Genomic DNA, 19,834 nt, shown 5'->3' on the forward strand with positions numbered 1-19,834 from the left:
CTCGAGCAGGGACCATATTCCCGCAGCCCTCCACAGAGCGGCCCTGGTCCCCCCAGGCACTCAGCACGGCGAAGCTGGCGATGGGGAGGTACGCGTGAGTTGGCGAAATGGTGCCGCTGGTGCACAGCCAACAGCAGGAATTTGTTCTGAGATCACAAGTCCCCGAAAAAACCTCCTGCAGACGCCCTGTCCCCATGCTCCCCCTGCTCCTCCCCATCTCGCCCTCTCCCTGATCCTTCTCCAGCCTGGAGCTGTTTGTTCTCTGGCTGATGATGGTTTTTTACTTTTCTTGTGACAAAGCAATACCTCCCCTTTGCTCAGGAGCCCCACCACTGAGCCCAGCAGAAACCATCCATCCTTCCAACAACCCTCCAGCCCAGCCTGACTACGGCAGCAGATCTGACAGGGATGGGGGGAAGCCACTGGGCCTGTCTCCTTCCTCCCAGTTTGGAGCATTCAAGAACACTGTTCCCTCTTGGTCCCATCTGTGGCCTGACCTGGTCAGCTGCGAATATTGTGTGGAGAGTGGCCCAACTTGCCGAGGTCTCCAGGCCAAGCAGCACTTCGCTGTAGGTGTCCCCCGCTCCTTGCTTGGCCCTTTTAGAAAAAAACAGGTGTCCAAGTTTCCCATCCAAGCTCCAGATGGGAAGCAAACACCTCCCAGCCCAGGGACAGCCCCCCCAAGTCTACCTTCTCCTACCCCATCCCTTCCTACTCCCTTCTGCAGAAACACCACCTCCAAACAGGGGTTGGACCTTTGCCCTTGCACAGATCGGGCTCTTCCTTGGGGAGACCTTGTCCCCCCACGTGAGGAAAGCAGGACAGGTTACAGGTTGGGCCAAGGGTTGACTCATCGAGGTGGCACTTAGTAAACAGGGTGTCCATAGAGCCCGGGGGCAGAGGAGGGCAGAGCAAAACTGGCTCCAGGGTTGCATGGGATGGTACCACAGCAGAAGGTCGTTGGACGGGGTGTGGGAGACCCAGGAGCCCCACAGCCTGTCCCCAGCAGAGCAGGGGTTTGATGGTAACATCCTCCTGGCACTGCCATATACCAGGTGAAAGCGAAGCAGGAGAGGGGGGTTTCCAGGGATAGTACCTGTGGATGTTGTTTAGCTTAATGATGGCAAGTGGCAAGAACGGCTGCCTAACTGGGGCAGCAGTAGCTTATGGCCTGAGCAGTGGGAGGACTGGAGCTCCTGCCAAGCTCTTAAACCTCTCTTTCAGGACAGTGGGATGTAAAACTGGTGTAAATCACTAAAAAGCTGGGTCTTTTTGCTAATAAAGTCACTGAAGCAGGTAATGATTCAGCTGGCCCAGGCAGAGTAACACATGGGGCCAGGCTGGGACCTCTTCCACTCCAGAATCACTCCAGGTCCCTGATCCCAGTCATTTTACTGGGACAGTGGGAATGCTGGGCTGGATCCAGCTGCTGCTGCTCTAGTCCCAAGCAGGACCTGAAGAGACTGAGGGGAAGGTGGGCCAGCAGGAGAGGGCAGGGTTAAGAGGGTGCCCAACAGTCTCCTACATCCCTCTGAAGGAAGGAAAGGGGAAAAGCAGCTGGGTGTTGATGCTTAGCCCCTCCATGAGGCTCAGTCCTCCTTCCCAGGAGAAGGCCAGGGAAGAAGATGGCTGGGAGAGAAGAATTGGTGGGGGCAAGATCGATTTGTGTTTTCTCTAGGGTCTGCGGTGGTGCCTGAGTGTTTCTCCAAACACTGCCATCAATATTTAATGGGATGGAGCCATAGCAGTCTGGCTCAGGCTGAGCACAGTCCCCAGCACGGCTGGGACAGAGGGGGTGCAGGCAGGTCTGCTGAACCAGGAGATCCTTCCCCCAGGTCCTCAGAGCTGCATGCTGCGAGGAACTGCTCTGTGGCCAGGGCAGAGCCTTGCATCCTCTGCCCAGGCACTGAGAACAAGCACCAAGCTGGCTCCAGACACCTCAAAACACTTTCACCGTGAGACCAGGCAGGATACCCCAGCCTGGATGCAAGAACCATGAGAAACACCCCTCCTTACTCCGCCAGATCCCAGTTTTAACTCGTGGAAGAGCTGCATCCCCTTTTGGCAAGAGTGAAGTAGGAATCAGCAGGTGCAGAGCACCCCAGCCCTGTTTGCTGGTGGGGGAAGCAGCAAGGAGAGCTGCACAGCTGGGGTCTCCCTCTCTCCAATTAAAACCCCAAGCACTGACATACACGGGCACATCCAGCACCAGCAGCCTTACAATTCAGCATGGAGATCGCAAGCAGTAATGAAGTCACAGAGAACCACTGCTCCAGCGTTGTGGGCAGCGAGCAAAGGGTTAACGTGGCGGGTGCAGGGAATCTTATCTGTCTCTTCTCTAAATATTATTTCCTCCCATGAAACCAGCTTTTCATCCTTGGCTAGAGGCAGCTCCCGCTGCTGGGAATCCAGCAAGAGCTTGTATCTGCTGCCGCACACACCACTGCTCCCAGCAAGCCGCTGAGACAAAGAGCCGGGCTCCCCCGGCGAGAGCAGCCCCAGCGCTGGGACCAGGCGGAAGCAGCAGCGCAGAGATGCTGGGGCTGGGGCTTCAGCCCAGAGGATGCAGATGGCCTCGGGATGGAGTTTGGGTATGACAGGCTTTTTACCAAAGAGGAATCTCGTTAATGAAAGCCCTCTACCACTCTGCTGTGCCGCGGAGGGATTTCCTCCCCAGACCGAGAGCAGCAGGCAGAGAAGAGCAGGGCGCTCGGAGAGGCTGGGTCAGGCCTGGGCAGGCTCCAGCCCGGGGGCAGGAGGCTGCACAACCCGGGCAGCCTCCCCGGGAAGGTTTTTCAGGGGCTGCCCATTTCACACCTCGCCCCTTATGAGCACCAGGATGGACAAGAATGGCTGGATGCTCCGTGGGGAAACCAAGGTCACTGGCTCCAAGGTCACAACCTGAGAAAGAGGGAGGGTGCAGGGCAGTCTCTGCCCCTACCCCAGAAGCACAAACCAAATTCAGGCTGCAGCGAGGGTCTGGTTGTCTGCAGAGCTGGTGGCTGGGATTAAATGGCTGCTGCTAAATCTTCTCTGAAACGTCCTAAACTTTTAATGTGTATGAAACCACGGCAGCATCCCTTTCACACCCCGGAGGGCACAAAGGCACAAGCATCTCCTCTCTCCCATTCGGCCAGAGCCACGTGCTGCAGTCTGAACAGCGCTAGGTACGTGGCTGGAATGAAAGTCGCCCTTCCAGCTTGTGTGCTCAGAGAGCGTTTGCCGAAGTCAAAGGATTGCCAAGTTAAAAGGGTCAAACCTCCAAGGACAGTTGTATCTGACTGGCTATATATCATTTCAATAGCATCTTCAACGGGGATTATAATCTGAATTGAAGCGGAAAGACCTGAGGCAATGAAGCTGTCAGCAGTCTAAGATTAAGGAATTAAAACAGCAGCACAACATTACAGGATTTGTTCTAGACGTATTAGAAAGAGCAGGCTAAACACACTGCAGCCTTCCTCGGGCTGGAAATTTCATACAAGTACAGAGAAGGGCAAGAGCAAGGATTTCATCAATATACATAAAAAGAGAGAGGAGAGTGAGACAGAGCTACGAAAGCCCAGCCACGCAAAATATAAATCCTAACTGTAGATGGAAATGAGTCACACAAGGTTTGACTGAAGTAAATAAAAGCAGAAATGAAGTGGATTTAGGGGAGGGCAGAGGTGAAAAGACACTGATAGCCAGTAGACAGGAAAAAAATGGCCCTTAATATACTAAGGCTGGTAAATTCTGGAATGCGACCCAGCCTGCTCTTGCATTGCCTGACGGAAATGCAGGTCCCCAGTCCTGTCCTCCCTTTCCCTTTCCCCTCTCGTGTTCTTACACCCATCTCCAGAATTACTTTAAAAAGCCAATAATGATGGCAATTGCCTGCATAGGGCAGCTGAGCCACAAGAGAGGAGGGCACAAGCCTTGCCTTGGCCTCTGTTGAGGTCCCCAGAAAGCCACCACCAGCTCTGCGCAGCTTGGGATATAAGCAGCTCTTCTCAGTGGGAGGCAGAAGCTCTCGAAACAAAGAAGGAATCAAACTCCCACCAAAGGACCCATTAAAACAATCCATTTATTTCTGGCAAATTGCACACACCTTTCTTTCATTTGCTCTATCCTAGATCAGTTGTGGGGAGGAATTTCTCCCCTGCCTTAAAGATACCAAAGTTATGGGATGAAACACAAAGAAAAGCAGGGAAGTATCCCTTGCAGATAAAATACACAGGAAAGTGTCGGCAACCCAGACTCCATGCAGCCACCAGCTCTGCTCAGCACAAGCCATAAAGATGCAGGTTGTACCACTCAACACCGCTTGCCACAGCACATTTCCTTCAGTTACATGGTCCAAAAAGAAACTGAATCACTCCCTGCATCTCAAACACACAGCCCGGTTGACAATTAAAACAACTAGGGCCCAGAACAATGATGCCTGGTTGACAACTAGATTAATCCTGAACCAGGCCATCTGTACAGAACTGTTGCACTTTATTGACACAAAAACGTACCCAGCAGAACACTTCCCTGCACACACAAGGCCATAGAGCAGTGATGAGCAGCCAGATCTAGGACACAGAAGGAGATGGGAAGCTAATGACAGGCGGAGCTTGCTCTGCAGCACAGGTAGAGCATGGAATCGCTTTTTGACTCCTCCAGCCAACTTCTACTGGGAGATTTACATACAAGTCCTCAATCAAGTCTTTTAAGAGTTATCCAGAGTCCCCTGGGTAAAAACAATCTGTTTCAAGAAAGAGGAGAGTCCAGAGCTGCTCAGTGATTCTTTTTGGTTGAGCCGAAACCAGAGAAACCCATCACAGCTGCCATTTCATCATCCTCTTCAAATGTCAAATCTTCCTCTGCCCGCCTTTTCTTCTCTCTCTGCTTCTCCTTCTTGTAGGCTTTGGCCTTCTCCTCCTGCAGCAAGGAACAGAACAGCAAAGTAATTTGAACCTCCTGAGCTGAGTAAGCTTTTGAGACACCAAGCACTGCACAGTTAACCCAAGTCCTACCAACAGCACCCAAGTTGCGTCTGAGAAGATAAAAAAGCTGGCAGAAATCCTGGCCTGCAGTCTCCCAGGAGGAAGTTTCCCACTGTTTCCAGACTACTCCACCTACCACCCCAAGAGCAGAGTCACACACACAAGATGTAGCCAAAAAGAAGTGTTCTGATACTCTCTCTTCTGAATAAACGTCGAAATTTCATCTAGAAGACTGAGGCAAGAAGGAGCTGTTTTTAAAGCAGGAGACCTTTCCTTCGTACGATGCCCCGTTCCCGTGACTGTGATGCCAAATGTTGCTGCCTGTTGGCTTTCAGCCTGGCAGAGTGACAGCTGCTCACTGGAACAGAAGCTGAAGCTCTGAGCAGCTCTGGGGGGTTTTGGCATCAAAGAGTTTGCACTGCTCTAATCAAAGTGTTTTGCTCTGCAAGGATCACAAGCCCTGGAACAGTGCCAGGCTTGTACCGGGCGACATAGAAGCATGGCTTCGGCTCCCAACTTAGCAACTGCTCCTGCCATTCCCATCACCATCCGCTGTGCTGCAGCTACTGAAGACAGCCGTGCCCTGGAGAAAGCTACACCAGAAGTTGCTGCTGATTTCTTTTTTGCCATACATTGACTGGCAGTAGCTTTTCAACCCACAGCACTCCCTGCACTGCTGGGGCACCTGTCTCCTACCTCCCCCAAACAGATCAGGCTCAGCAGCACCAAGTCTGCTCAAGAGCAGAGCACAGGGCTGCTCTGTGTGCACCCCAACAGAGCACCCCTATGGTGAAGCAAAGCTCAGGACTTGGGCAGGGAGACTTAAACGGGCAGCAATTTTTAACATTTCGTTGTTATGTGACTGCTGATGGAGGAGAAGCATCCATAGAAGCTCCTCGACTGTCAGAACCTTGACAGGTTTTCAAATAAACTCAATCTCAGTGTCAGGGATCTGACACCTAAGCCCAGGTTTGAGAGGAATCTACTGTCTTTCACTGCCTCCACACACATCTCACACCACAGCACACTGCTCACAGAGCCCTTCCACGGTCAGGGAGGCCACATAGAAATGACTATGCCACATGGAGAAGGATCCCAGCAATCCTGAGAACCATGGAAGATAAGGGACAAAGACACAGATCTGCTTATCAGAGCACACAAGTTCAAACACAACTCATGGGAGACAAAAAATGGGTGCATTGTCAGGCTTGTGCTGCTCTCAATGGAAACCTGAAGCATCAGAAGTTATCCTCACACCGGAAGAGGGGAAAAGGGACAGCAGCAGAAAACTTTTTAAAAAGCAAACAGCGAAGAAAAAAACCCACTCATAGCAGCAGACGAGAAGCCCATGCCACCAAGAACAAGGCTTCTGTGGAACAAGATTAGGAACCAGGGTTGATTTCCTCACAAAAACATGTTTCTGGGGGGCTTTGCTTCACCAGCCATTGCCCAGACTCACCTCCTCGCGGAGTTCCTTCATCCTCTCCTCAAAGTCATAGTCCTTTTGCTTCTCCTCCATCTTCTTCTTGTTCACCTCAAAGCGTTTCTTCACCTGGTCCAGTGTGGAGCGCTCCACCCGCATGGACATGCCCAGATTTCTCTGGTCTAGAAAACAGGAGTGGAATCAGCTGTGTTCAGCAACACTTGTAGCCTTTGACAGTCTGCACATAGTCCCCGTCCCCAATCCCAATTTAAATATCTCAGCACAGCAGCCTCTTCCTACCTGTCATCCATCCCCTCAAAGCAGCTTCCAGGGCCAGACTACACTCATGCACAAGGCCATACGCCCTCAAGGCTCAGTGCTCCAACCTGACTCGCAGGCCACCCACCACTCAAAGCACAGGGAGCAGCGCTATCCCCGTGTTCCTGAGTGGCAGAGTCTGGCACAGCCCAGCCTTCAGGCACTCCTCTCCACACCACGTCTCACCACAGACATGCCAGGTAACCCAGAAACAGCTTGGGGAGTGTGACACAGCAGTGCCTCTTCCCCCAGAGAGGAACACACTTTCTGTCCTCATCTGGTCCCATATTCCTAAAAAGACTGGGATTTCTTATGTCAGAGGGGATGGGCTTTAGGGAGACACCATGACATAAACCAGCCAGTGACTACAACAATCCGTACATTACTTGTTACAAGAAGGAGGACGCAGTCTATTCTTTTAAGGTTCCCTGTTAGGATGCTCCCCATCACCTTGGTGTTCTGACACTTCAGGAAATTTAAGCTTGGACCAGTGGGAAAAAAAGGCTGGAGTGTTGAAAAAGGGGCCAGAATAAAACTGGCAAGCTGGCATCTCTCCGCTGCGGCAGAAGCTAAACAAGACATCAGTGGCTCTCAGTAAGAGTTCATGCTTGCATAGGACATTTCTAGCTAAAGCAGAGACAAGAAATATTAAGCCAGGCCTCTGTTTCAGTGGCTGTTTAGAGCAGATTCCCAAGTTTCTGCTCGTGAGTGAGCTTAGGTTGAAGGGGCTGCCCCCGGCAATGCCTCCAACCTGCATTGCCTGTTGGATCCAAACAGCCTGTTGACCCCAGCAGCTGTGCACAGGTTTGTCCCAGGGATGCAGCAGCACTTGGAAGCTCAAACTACACACCAGGAACTAGTAAAAGGGCTGCCAAGAACAAGCAGGTTTCAGCCAGGTTTATGGACCAGATCGAAAGCTCCCAAACTTACTCTGTAAAGCATATTGTAGCAAAGAGCTATGCATCAGCCACTTTCCAATCCCAGCTCAACCCTTCATCTCAGGCCCACGCACAAAGTCATGCCAGGATTTTTGATTCCAGATTCTCTCATATGGGCTTATTGGTAATCTCCCAACATGCCAAACATGGTACTTCAGTGTCCTCCTCCCATTCACATAAAAGCACAGGGCTTTAACGCGTTGGGTTTTCTTCTCCTAGCTACAGAAAACTGGCCCTCAGGTCCTCTTCTGAACTCCCCATTTCTCAAAGGTTCAAGCAGCCAAGTGTGCAGGTCTGGATCACATTCACCGCTGCCTTTTTGTAAAGGGGCCATTTGTTGACTTCCACAGAGAGCCAAAATCACCTTCAGGAGCAGAACAACAGGGCAAGAGTGTGTCAGTATGTCCTGCTACTCCTTTACTTTCTCCACTTTCCCCACTCGCTGAAGATGTTAAGGACAAGCAATGCCCACAGTAATGAAATGAGAGTCAGTTCAACAAGGTCACAGTCCTCTTTTTCAAGTTAAACACAGTAAGGGAACAGACTGATGAACTGGGAATTCTTTTCTCTTGTCTTCATCTTGGCCTAAGTTAACTGCATCATTACAGCAATGGAGAGAAGAACTAGAGATAGGTACAGGACAATAACACCAGCACACTGCTGGACCCAACTCCAGGGTCAAACTGCCCCACTCCTGCCTCTGCTCATCCTCAGCAAACCACAGCCTCCACCCTTCTAAACTCTGATCCGTACCCTGGAGCTCAGGGACCAGCTAGTTTTGAGCTTCATACTCAACTTCGACAAAGAGAAGCTTCCGATCCAAAAATGGGCTAGTCCCATACCTTTTACTTATCTAAGAATATCTTTAAAGTTTCGGTGCTGTAAAAAAGCCTCTCTCCAGATTTTCAGAGCAGACATCAGGATTTGCTAAGCCTAGCTTCTCGCAGTGCAGACACTGTGAGTGGAGAAAATACATACTCTAACCTGAGTAAAACAACCACTATTTCTACCGGGCTTTTTCCACGAAAACGGTCCAGCAGCCTCGAAGGTGCCAGGAGATAAAGACAGCACCTCCACAGCTCTCATGAGCAAACACTGCCTCCATCCTGATCTCCAAAGCACACTTTGATCTACGTGTAAGTGTTCAGCCCTCAGGCATGAAGGGATGCACGAAGGGAACAGCCCAGAGCCTTGCAGCAGCCCTCCAACTCAACCAACACTCCAACAAGGCAGAAAAGTTATCCTTACGTTTTTTGCCATTGATGTGATCCAAGAAGTTAATGGAGTCTTTCACCACACAGTCGCATACATTACAGTAATATCTGGCAGGAGAGAGAGAAAAAATTAACTACAAAGCATGAGACAAACCTCATCTCACAGAACAACTATTTGAGATAATCTACAGTGTGAAATCTGCATGTCACTTGGGATACGGGTCCCTTCTCCAGTGCAAGAGGCAAGCTACTTCCATTACAGAGAGCCCCAGTGAAAAGAAATGTGCAAGGGCATACCCCAGACTGACAGAGCTGCCCCAGTTAACACTGGAGGTACCAACCCTTATGCTGATGCCACTCTGACAGATGACAGAAACCAAATTATGAGCTGATCTGTAATATGTCAGCCACAGCATCTTCCCCTTCCAGCCACAACAAGGTGGGATGGACTCTGTGACACCACAGGACTTGGCTGCCCTCCTCCAAGGCAGGACTGGCCATGCAGCTCAGGCTTCTGGACTGCAGCCTGCTGAAGGCTCTGACCTGGCTGCAAGGTAAGTCCTCCCATCCCCATCACCTCACAGCAGCAACTCCCTGCTTTATACAGCAGTGCTTTCTGCCCATCTTAAGAGCTGTTGCAAAAACCCAGTCAGAGCCTGCACTTCCATCCCTGGATGCTGTTCAGGGCTGCGCATCTCACTGGCACTGCTGGCTATTAGGCTACAACAGTGAGACACTAACAGGCTTACTCTTACGATGGCACAAACTTAACGTATTCTTTTCAACCTCTAGACAGCTTAGGATGAGCTAAGGATCTTTCAGCCTTCGGCCAAACATGATCCACACAAGCAGTGGCCAAATACCATTCCTAAGGACAGGTATTTGGATGTTTCTCCCATTCCCAGCGCGCAGATATCCAAATTAGAAACTCAAATCAACAGCAAATAGGGTCTCACTACAAGCAGGCCTCCTGGCTAACAAAACCCAAGTGGGCAGCAGAGATCTGCCTCAGTTGTTTCTACAGGTGGGCAAAGCAACACTGATATCAAGTATCAGTGTTGGAAGGGGCTCAGCCTGCTGCATCTCTTCCATGCGTTACCCCAGAAGAGCCAGTTTCAGTGTAATACTGTGCAGCACCATTGCACCAGGCTCAAAACACAGGAGGAAATCACCACCTGGTGCACCGTAAGGGCTCGCTGCCGTATCACAGCCCCTGGTCTCACCAGCACAACTCTGAGACTCCAAACAAAAAGACCATGACCTACCCTCCCATCTCTGACTGAGGGGTAGTTTTGGTGATGACGATGGTTTTCCCCAGCTTTGACTCCAGGTCCACTTTGTAGTCTCGGTGCCGCAGAAGTTCCCTTTTGACAGGCTGAGCTGGTTTGCCTGGAACATACGCAAAAAAACGAAGTGTTTATCAGAAAAGCTCAAGCTTGAAATGCTGGATTTCACATTGTCCGTGATGAAGAGGGGCCTGCCAGGAACCTGGGAACTACCTGATTCATGCAGAAATTGCACCTTTTTTTTAAAAATCAGTAAAGGATATAATTTCCTCCTCACTATTTCTGGTTCCTATTAGAACCAGGTAGATCTGTGAGGTATCTCCAGCTCTGACTTGGGTCATACTCTGAGATCTTGTGTCCAAGGGCTGATTGTTCCTCTCCCTCCCCAAAGAACAGGCAGGCAGAGGCAAAGGTTCTCAGTAATTACTTTTGTCAAAAAAATATATTCGGTGGGAAGCACAGGAAAAAGGATCGGAGCAAGCCAGCCTTGAATTGCTGCTATTTCCCTCCAGGATTTCACTTCTAGCTGCTCTCTCCCTCTTAAACTCAAAGGGTTTGGGTGACCCACTGCCAAATGAGCAAAGCTTGCCTGGAGTCAGTACACTACGCACCATCTTTCTTTTCTCTCTCTTCTGTGAGCCGCTTCTCTGCAAGTTTCTCATATTCATCTTTGTCCCACTTTCGGCGGAAGTCCAAGTTCTTAGTCTGAGAAGGAAACAAAGTGTATTAACATTTATTATACTAGCTATATATTTGACTACCTCTGAGGGGAGACTGGGGAAAGAGGTGGAATCACTTGGCCTGTGAGGCCACAGTAGTAAATTAGGGGCACTACGTTATATCCCCATGCCCTCTGTTTTCATATCTAGGAATTAAGGATATAGCTTAAGAGAATAACACTCAGCATGCCTATATCTACTTCTTCTACAAGGATTTCAAAGCAGAGAGAAAAGTAATGAGTTTATCTTAATAGCTCCTGAGATGATCACCCAGGCTTTCGCTTTGAAAAACAGACACAAACGGGATTTAAACCCATTGATCTAAGACCACAGAAGTGCCACCTGACAAACACAGCACAGTCATTAGCAGATTACACATACTTCTTCCAAAAGTCAATTAAACCCAAGTTGCAAAGATCAGATGAGGAAGCCGTGAAACACAACGTGAGCTATAAAGAGTTTGGTTAAGATGCAGGAGTACGGAAGGCTGCGTATACCTGCTCTCAAAGAGATCAGCAGTATGTCTATGCATTACAGGAATCAAGGCGCTGAGTTTGCTATGAAATCATAGGAACCAGTATGAGTTTTTCAAGTGAGACACACGTACAAGCAAACCAGAAAAAGCTCTGAAATGCCCATCTGTCAAGGCAGGGCGTGGAGACACCATGGAAGCACCTGTACGAAATGCAGGGTAAGATGTCCCACTCCTGCAGCTTCACAGGGAAGGGAAAAAACCCCTCTGAGGCAGACTGGCCCTTTGTCAGCTCCCCAGAGTGCTCTACACTGGCAGCGACAGGATAAGTTGCAGGAAGAGAAGCTGAATTCAGGTGAAGCCAGCACTGAAGAATACAAAACCTATTCTTTTTAGGGGGGATTTTTACCTAGTCACTAACGCTGAGGGTAGAACTGACTGGGCAAGAATCCCATTTCCATTCAAGTCTACTCTCACGAAACCAGGACAGCCTCTTCGCAGTGCCTGCCTCATGTGCAGTTAAGGCCCCTGCACCTGGTAACCGTCACGGCTTATAACTCAGTCACTTTTTTTTTTCTAGAGAGGTAACTCTAGTTTGGTTAGAAAGCTGCCTTTCACTCAGCATGGCAGTGAGAGGCTCTCGGTTTCATATTAAAAAAAGGATGTATGTATTTTAAAACACCTCCGGGAAAGACGGACCCCCCCACACCCCACCGCCTTCTCTGTTCAGCCAAATCAAGAATTCAATCACAATCCAAAGGAAATAAATCCCATTTGAAGCTATAGCAGCAGCACAGTCATTTAACGTTTTCTCCTCTGGCAATCCTTCAAATGGAACGAACAACTACTGATAGGAATGAAAATGCCTTAGGGAGGCGTAGAAAAATTCTCATTTATTCCCAGAGCTTCTTAAGCACTTTAAGCATGTCATAACAGGTTTTATTAACCACCCTGAGCAAAAGAAAAGAAAATATCACGGAGTGTAAATTAACGTTTGGGGGTATTTTCCAGAATCTAGACTCTCTTGCATACCAGCACATTATCACAAATCATAGCTGGTGGGAGCCCAGGGAGGAGGCAATTTACTTGCTGCTTCATTCTCCTCTTGTAATAAAAGGGAAAGAGTCTTTCGCAGCTTTTACCAATCTCCCTCATCAAGGCACAGGGCAAGAAATTTAACCCAACTGTGTAACAAGATCTTGGCTAGACATTATCCAAAGGAACTTTTCTTAACTAGTCTTGTGGAGGTGAGGGTGGCTGCAAGCCCTAAAATTTTTATCTAAGAACTTCTTTGGGCAACAGAGAGTATTTCCCAAATAAGTAACAACAATTAAAAACCAGAAGTGTCCCACAGCCTCCTGTTCCCTCTGGAGGTGGACACTGAACGATCTGGCCAGTATCAGCATCAAAGCCTGTAAAATAACACAGGAGGCTCAAGTCTGGCTCAATCTAACAGGAACACAACTGCCAGCAGCTGAGAATAAACCACAGGCCCCACCTCAGTCCCGGGCAGACATCCTGCTCTTGACCTCTCAACACCACTCACTTCTCAACAAGTGGCTTCAAGTGAAGGAAAGATCAGCCAAGAAAGCAGAAAAACACAGTCCCTGAGGTGCTGACAGCTGTCTGGGGTATTACTGGTGGTGTTTAAACCAGCGTGGCTCTCCAGTCAGGCTACACCAATGGCATCCACCTCACTCATCCGATCTCAGGATTCCCAACACCAAATCCTGTGGGATCCACAAAGGCAGAAAGACCTCACTGCCACACTACACAAACCGAGCAACACCAATAAAATAATAAAGTTACACGGGAGCCATCAGAGATTCCAGAATGACAGTCACGGAAAGGGCGGTTTCACCGTGCAAGGCAGATGGCAGCAAGCAGCAACTTCAGGAGGACAGCGTGAGAGACAGCCGGCAAACAAGCAAACCTTTTCCAGAGGAGCTGAGAAGCAACGGGGCAGGACAAGAAAGGGAACGGAAGGAGGGAGCTGCCTGCGTGCACCATCGCCCAGCCCCAGGAGGCCCCTGGGATGGGCTGGTCCGCCCCGGGGGGCTGAAGGCGGGTGGGCACCCCCACCCCGGGGGGTTGGGACAGGTTCGGATCTCCTCACGCAGCCTGGCTGAAACAGGGGCTCGCACGGTGGTGGCCTGGCCCTAGGAAGGGAAGATCGGGGTGGGGTCCACCCCCCTTCTAGCCCGGAAGGCATCGGGGCCTCTCAGGAGGGCCCCAAATCTCCCACCGCCCACACACAGAGGGCACAGCGGTGTGAAAAGCAGGGATGGGGCCTCCCCCGGGGGTCCCTGCTCACCCGGGTATCCCCGGCCCCGCCACGTCCCCCCGGAGGGGTCCCTCACCCCGCGGCCTGGCAGCAGGCCCCGAGCGCGGCCGGGCCGAGCGGTGCGGCCCTTCTCGCCGCCTGCTCCTCCAGAGCGGCCCCAGCCGCCGCGGCCCTGCCCCCGGCACGGCCCAGGGCCTACCGAGAAGAGAAAGCGACGGGCTCGACCCCGCCGCCGCCGCCAGCACCTACCCCGCTGCCCGACGCCATGTTGAGGGTGCGAGCGACGAGGGAACGGAAACTGTCGCGCGGTGGCGCCCAGGCCGTAAAGCGAGGCAGTCCGCCCGAGCACCAACGAGTGCCCGCCGCTGTGGCCTAGAGCGCCGCGAGGCAGCGGCGCCGGGTGGTCACGTGGAGTTCGGCCGCTTCCGGGTTCCCCGGGACCGGCCATGCTGCGGCTGGGTCCGCTCGCCGCCGCCGGGCGCCTGCTGCCCGCGGGTCCCCGCCTCGGGCCGCCGCGCCCCTCTGGGGGCCGGGTACGCCTCTCCCGGTCCCGGCCGCCGGGGCCGGTCGGTGACCGCGGCCTCCTGGCCCGGCAGGTGCGGGCGGCTGCGGGCTCAGCCGGCGGCGGGCGGAGCCCGGCTCTGAAGACGCCCAAGGTAACGGGGGGAGCGGGGGCCGCGCCGGCGGTTACCGGGCGTTGTTCCCCCGCCTCCCCCGGTCCTCGCCGCTAACGGCCGCTCTCCGTCCCGGGCCAGGGCACCCGCGACCACCCCCCCGCCCACGTGGCGCTCCGTGACCGGCTCCTCGCCGCCGTGGTGACCTGTTTCAAGAGGCACGGGGCGGCTGCCATCGACACCCCCGTGCTGGAGCTGCGGGTGAGGCGGCGCCGGGGGGTCCCCTTGGTGGGGGGGTGACCCCCGCCCATGCTGTGGGACCCCCCCTTCAGCTCCCCGGGAGTCCTTCCTCCTGCGGGACTGCGGAGCACCCCCTTTCTCCGGGGCTGAGGGGATCCCCCGCTCCGTGTGGGGCATGGCGGGGGGGCAGCCGTGACCGTCCCTCTTGGGTCCCCGTTGAGGTGGGGACGACAGGGCCCCCCTTTCTGCCCCAGGTCAGATGGGGCTGGAGGGGAGATGTGTGTCATGCCACTCCCCCCGCCCGCGGCTCGACTTGTGGGGCTCAGAGGGGGGGTCTGGGCTTCCTGCTCTGTCCCCTGTCCTGGGGGGGGGGGCCCTGTGCCCCAGAGCCGCCCCACCAGCCCCCTCGCTTCTCCCCAGGAGACACTAACGGGGAAGTACGGGGAGGACACGAAGCTCATCTACGAGCTGCAGGACCAGGGAGGGGAGCTGCTGGCCCTGCGCTACGATCTGACTGTATCCTGCGCTCGCCCCTGCCACCCTGCGGCACGCACGGAGGGGATGGTGGCACACCGAGGTCGCTGCCACCTCCGCCTTGTCGGGTCGCCCTTGCCCTGCCCTGCCCGTGGGTCCCAGCGGGGTGATGGGAAACCCCCATCCCGCCCAGCGGTGGACGCCCCAGCTGGTCTGGCTGTTGTTGGCATGACCTCACCTCAAACCACCCCACAGCCAGTCCAGGATCTGCAGCAAAGTGGCTCTTTTTTCCATGGGCTGTAAACGTGCACCAGTATGCTCCACCGTACTGGTTTCACCTCCTCCCAGTTACAGTCCCCACCTCCATGCTTTCCTGTCCTGCCCGTCCCACCTTTCCAGTGCCTCGGTAGTTGTTCTGAAAGAGCAGTGATGTTTGCTGCGGGTACAAAGCAGGCGTCCATCCCAGGCCTCCACGTCTCACCAAAAACCTCTCCACTTTAATGTCCGTATGTCTGTGCCATATGTTGAATTCTCTCTGCACCATAAGAGGGTGAAATGACCTAGCAAACGTCTGTGTTTGTGAGGTATTGACGTACTGTGGTTCGGAAGAAGGAGATGGAGTTGTCCCGGTGTTGAAGGAGCTCAGCATGGTTCATCGTACTCCTCGTCAGCCTGGGCTGATGATCTCCCTAGAGATCAGGGAGCAGCTAGCAAAGCAAATGGGGGGCCGGGGCGCTTTTCTGCAGCTCAGGGGATCTCCATGTTCCTGTCCTTAACTTCTCGGCCCCCCAGGTGCCCTTCGCTCGCTATTTGGCGATGAACAAGGTCACCAACATGAAGCGCTACCACGTTGCTAAGGTCTACAGGCGGGACAACCCGGCCACGACCAGGGGCCGCTACAGGGAGTTCTACCAGTGCGTGAGTGTTGCGGTGGCTGCTGCCGCGGGTTTTACCAGCTGGATTGCCTTCAGCTGCTGCGGGGCCGTGTGGCATGTCTGGCAGAGCTGAAGCACCTCAGCTGTGCCACGAGTATCTGCTGCTGCTTCTGCCCCCAGGATTTTGACATCGCTGGCCAGTTCGACCCGATGATTCCTGATGCCGAGTGCCTGAAGATCGTGCATGAGATCCTGAGTGACCTGCAGCTCGGGGACTTTATCATTAAGGTGAGATCAGAGCCGTGTGGTTTTCATACCTCTGTGCCTTCCCTTCCCGTGGGATTGAGGCGCTGGTGAAAAGGCACAAGGAAACGCCAACAGCTGCAGCTTCCCGCACCTCTGGGGCAAGAAGAAATGGTGGCGGGGGATCTCCCCTGAGCTAAGCATGCCTCTCCCACCCCCAGGTCAATGACAGACGGATTTTGAATGGTGTGTTTGCTGTATGCGGCATCCCAGAGAGCAAGTTCATAACTACGTGCTCTACTGTGGACAAGCTGGACAAGGTAAGCATTGTGCTGGTGGGGAGACTGCTTCAAGTCTCAGGGAGCGGGTGCCTCAGGCTGGGCAGTGTCATGGCTGCTCTCATCACAAAGAGGTTCATGGCAGCAAAGCCGTTGGTGTTTGTAAAGGATTTGGGAAGCTCTTGGGTGTGGTTAAGAATAAAGTCTGGCATTTCCAGTGGTTTCTGTTAACAGTTCCTGTGAGAGAGACGCAGATCGTTAGTGACATTGCTGACTGCTGTCTTCCCACATGCGTTGCAAATACATGGGCTGGTGGAGACAGTGGGTGATGAGAACGTCCTGCAGCAACGGATGTTCTTCTCTCGCCTTGCAGATGCCATGGGAAGAAGTGAGGAGCGAGATGGTAGGAGAGAAGGGGCTCTCTCCCGAGGCTGCGGATCACATCGGGGAATATGTCCAGCTTCACGGTGAGCACTGTGGGGTCGAGCCCTTGTTCTTGTTCTTCCAGGCCAGGCAGGGAGGGCCAGCGACGGAGGGGTGCAGGGCACATACACGGCTGGCCAGGCCCATCGTTGCTGGTGCTGCTGCGCTGACAGATGTGAGGAATGGCTCGTTCCCACAGGTGGCCTGGACCTGATCGAACAGCTTCTCCAGGACCCAAAGCTGTCCCAGAACAAGCTGGCCAAGGAGGGGCTGGGGGACATGAAGCTGCTGTTTGAGTACCTGACCCTGTTTGGCATCACAGGGAAGGTGAGGAGGTGCAGAGGCAGGAGCAGGTGCTGCCCTTGTTCCCGGGCAGCCTGGGCCGCCAAGTGCACCCAGTGACGGGCCTTCCCTTGTGTCCTACAGATCTCTTTCGACCTGAGCCTGGCACGGGGTCTGGACTACTACACGGGGGTGATCTTTGAGGCTGTCCTGCTGCAGCCGGAGAATGACCATGTGGAGGAGCCAGTCAGCGTTGGGAGCGTGGCTGGAGGCGGTCGCTATGATGAGCTGGTGGGGATGTTTGATCCCAAGGGACGGAAGGTGCCCTGCGTGGGAGTCAGCATTGGGATCGAGCGGATCTTCTCCATCCTAGAGCAGAGAGTGAAGGTAGGTACTGCAGGTGGTGGTGCAGGGGGGGAGGGCTCTAGGAAGCTGGCTATGGTTTATTACAGAGCTCTACAGCTCCACAGTGTTCGAGGGGAAAGAATTTGGGGGGAGAGGGTGGCTCCTCCCTTGCCTAAATGTCCATGCACAGAAGACAGCCCTGTTCTGCAGCCCATCAGGATGCAGGTGTGGGCAGCTGAGAGCAGCATTTTGTAGCAGACGCCAAGGAAGCATTGGAGACAGGCCCTGAGCTCTGGTCCTGGCTCTGAACTTTGTGCCCCAGTCACTTTGTTCTCATTTCTTGCCTGTGAAGTTTTCTGTCCTGGGGATTGTGAAGTGATGAGTTCGGTAACAGCTGTGGCACTCACAATGTGAAGAGCACCCTGAGAAAGGCTTTGAGGAAATTCATCATTCTGTGTTTAGTTCTGAGCTTGTGATTCATAGCAAGTGAGGCTGAGGCAATGTGTTTGTACCTGAAGAATCAAAGGAGACATTGGAAAGCTGTCCAGGTCCCATCCAGGAGGGAGGGAGGAAAGCAGGCCAAGGTCCCACGGGAACAGCAGCACACCATTAAGTAGTGTGTCACAATGCAGATTCTCTGGGGGACTCATTAAATGTGCCCAGGTTGTCTTATCTGTGCACTCTTTTTGCTTCTGGAAGGTTAGCCTTGCTCAGTAACATTCACTGAATGGTGATGGTTAGCTTTTAAGTGTACTTGTTTTGGGGAGCTAAGTTAAGGTCTGAAGATGAGGTGAGATGAGCTTCTGTTGTGAGCTGCAGATTCCCTCAGAGCCAGTCACTCCCACCAGTGCCTTGTCCCTGCAGGCTTCTGGGGAGAAGGTTCGAACAACTGAGACACAAGTGCTGGTGGCTACACCTCAGAAACACTTACTCGCTGCGAGACTGAAACTCATCTCTGAGCTGTGGGACGCAGGGATCAAGGTAAAGTAAGGACTTGGGCTCAGCACTGGTATGGGTGAGGGAGGGAGAGTCTGCAGGGAGCTGTAGCACAGCAAGACCAACTCCATTAGTTGTGTGTCTCTTCAAGATCTGGGCCTATCTGAGATCTAGCAGGCAGAGGAGAACAGCTGAGAGCACTAAAGGCAACCGCTTGCTGCAGGAATAATGAGGCAGAGTTTTCTGTGAGGTTTTGGTGCTGGCTGTTTTGCTCCAAGATCCATCAGAGCAAATGCTGCATTAATGATTCACCTTTTCCATTCCCTCCTAGGCAGAGATGCTGTACAAGAAGGACCCTAAACTGCTGAAGCAGCTGCAGTATTGTGAGGACACGGGGATCCCCTTTGCTGCCATTATAGGAGAGCAAGAGCTGACAGATGGAGTTGTCAAGCTACGAGATGTCGCAACAAGAGAGGAGGTGAGAATGCCTTTTTACACCAGGTTTCAAAAGTGCTTCCAAAATCTAGATGTTACTGAAAGGCTCTGGGTTTTCCTTCAGTGACGTTGTTCATTTGCGGAGCTGTAGCACAGATCTGTCGAATGACTGCTCCGGAAAACCAGTCACAAACTGTGTTGGTATCCACAGCAAGTCCTTAGGGCCAGATTGAACTGTGCTCTGCTCAGAGTTCCAGTGCTGCTACCTCCCTCCTTTCTGTTTGCTTCTTAGGTTGATATCCCACGAGAAAAGCTTGTTGATGAGATCAGAAGGCGGCTGGAGCCCTAGGACTTCTGGCCAGAGGTGCTTGACTGAACTGCTGTACAACTGGAACCCTCCAGCACCCTTAGCCATTCACTTCCTGCTGAAGTCTGGTCACCATCTACTGGCCTGAGGCTTATCTGCCTGGGCTAAGGCAGTGTCAACGTGGGGTATCTGCTTGGAAAGGAGCAAGCGCGTTTTAAAAGTTACGGATGGTGCAGTCACCAGGTTAACCTTCTGGTTAACTGCTCTGAAAGACAGGTCAAGCTTGTGGGTTCCCAATATTGCAGTACCTGTAACTGTACAGCCATTTCCATCCACTGTAGGTGGTTGTGGTGGTGGCACGGGCCAAAGATGGACATGGCGCAGCTCAAGCAGGATCAGGCTGAGCTTTGTCGGGGGGGGGAAATCTGTGGTGCGTGGGGTGTCTGCAGGCTCAGGATGTAGAGAGAGGGTGGCAGTGGAAGGCCACCCCCACCCCTCTGAGGACTACAAGGGCCATCCGCAGCCTGCAGCCGGGCTCTGCGGGCGGGTGTGGAGCCAGGCGGCCTGAGGGGAGCGTGGGCCTCCCCTCGGGGAGGGACACCACGGGGGGCTGGTGCAGCTGCGCGGGCCGGCTCCGGCTGGGGCGAGCGTGAAGGAGCTGTGTATTTTCATGTATTAAAAAACCAAAAGGAAACGGGGACACCCACCCTCGGGCATTTATTGGAGCTCCGCGACGCCGGCACCTCTCCCCGCGGTCG

General features: G+C 53.2%; 2 protein-coding genes across 5 annotated transcripts; one reads left to right on the plus strand and one right to left on the minus strand.

Annotated features, from left to right (window-relative positions):
- Positions 1 to 4,050: 4,050 nt before the first annotated feature.
- Positions 4,051 to 13,985, minus strand: ZMAT2 (zinc finger matrin-type 2). Its single transcript, XM_052772178.1, has 6 exons — positions 13,874 to 13,985; positions 10,761 to 10,854; positions 10,129 to 10,252; positions 8,898 to 8,971; positions 6,430 to 6,575; positions 4,051 to 4,905 (listed from the first exon to the last, which is right to left on the minus strand). Exons 1-6 carry the CDS (start codon positions 13,889 to 13,891, stop codon positions 4,762 to 4,764), a joined length of 600 nt encoding a protein of 199 aa, XP_052628138.1. The 5' UTR covers positions 13,892 to 13,985; the 3' UTR covers positions 4,051 to 4,761.
- A 36-nt stretch (positions 13,986 to 14,021) lies between these two features.
- Positions 14,022 to 19,772, plus strand: LOC128134468 (histidine--tRNA ligase, cytoplasmic-like). 4 transcript variants are annotated; one of them, XM_052772174.1, is made up of 12 exons: positions 14,029 to 14,280; positions 14,380 to 14,499; positions 14,899 to 14,994; positions 15,745 to 15,870; positions 16,008 to 16,115; positions 16,292 to 16,390; positions 16,722 to 16,815; positions 16,971 to 17,098; positions 17,198 to 17,440; positions 18,263 to 18,379; positions 18,666 to 18,812; positions 19,062 to 19,772. In XM_052772174.1, exons 1-12 carry the CDS (start codon positions 14,071 to 14,073, stop codon positions 19,116 to 19,118), a joined length of 1,545 nt encoding a protein of 514 aa, XP_052628134.1. In that variant the 5' UTR covers positions 14,029 to 14,070; the 3' UTR covers positions 19,119 to 19,772. The 4 variants fall into 4 exon arrangements, with proteins under 4 accessions (XP_052628136.1, XP_052628134.1, XP_052628135.1 ...); XM_052772176.1 differs by lacking the exon at positions 18,263 to 18,379 and having other exon boundaries at positions 14,022 to 14,280; XM_052772175.1 differs by lacking the exon at positions 14,899 to 14,994.
- Positions 19,773 to 19,834: the final 62 nt, after the last annotated feature.

This window comes from Harpia harpyja, chromosome 20 (genome assembly GCF_026419915.1).
Source record: "Harpia harpyja isolate bHarHar1 chromosome 20, bHarHar1 primary haplotype, whole genome shotgun sequence".
Classification (NCBI taxonomy): Eukaryota; Metazoa; Chordata; class Aves; order Accipitriformes; family Accipitridae; genus Harpia; species Harpia harpyja.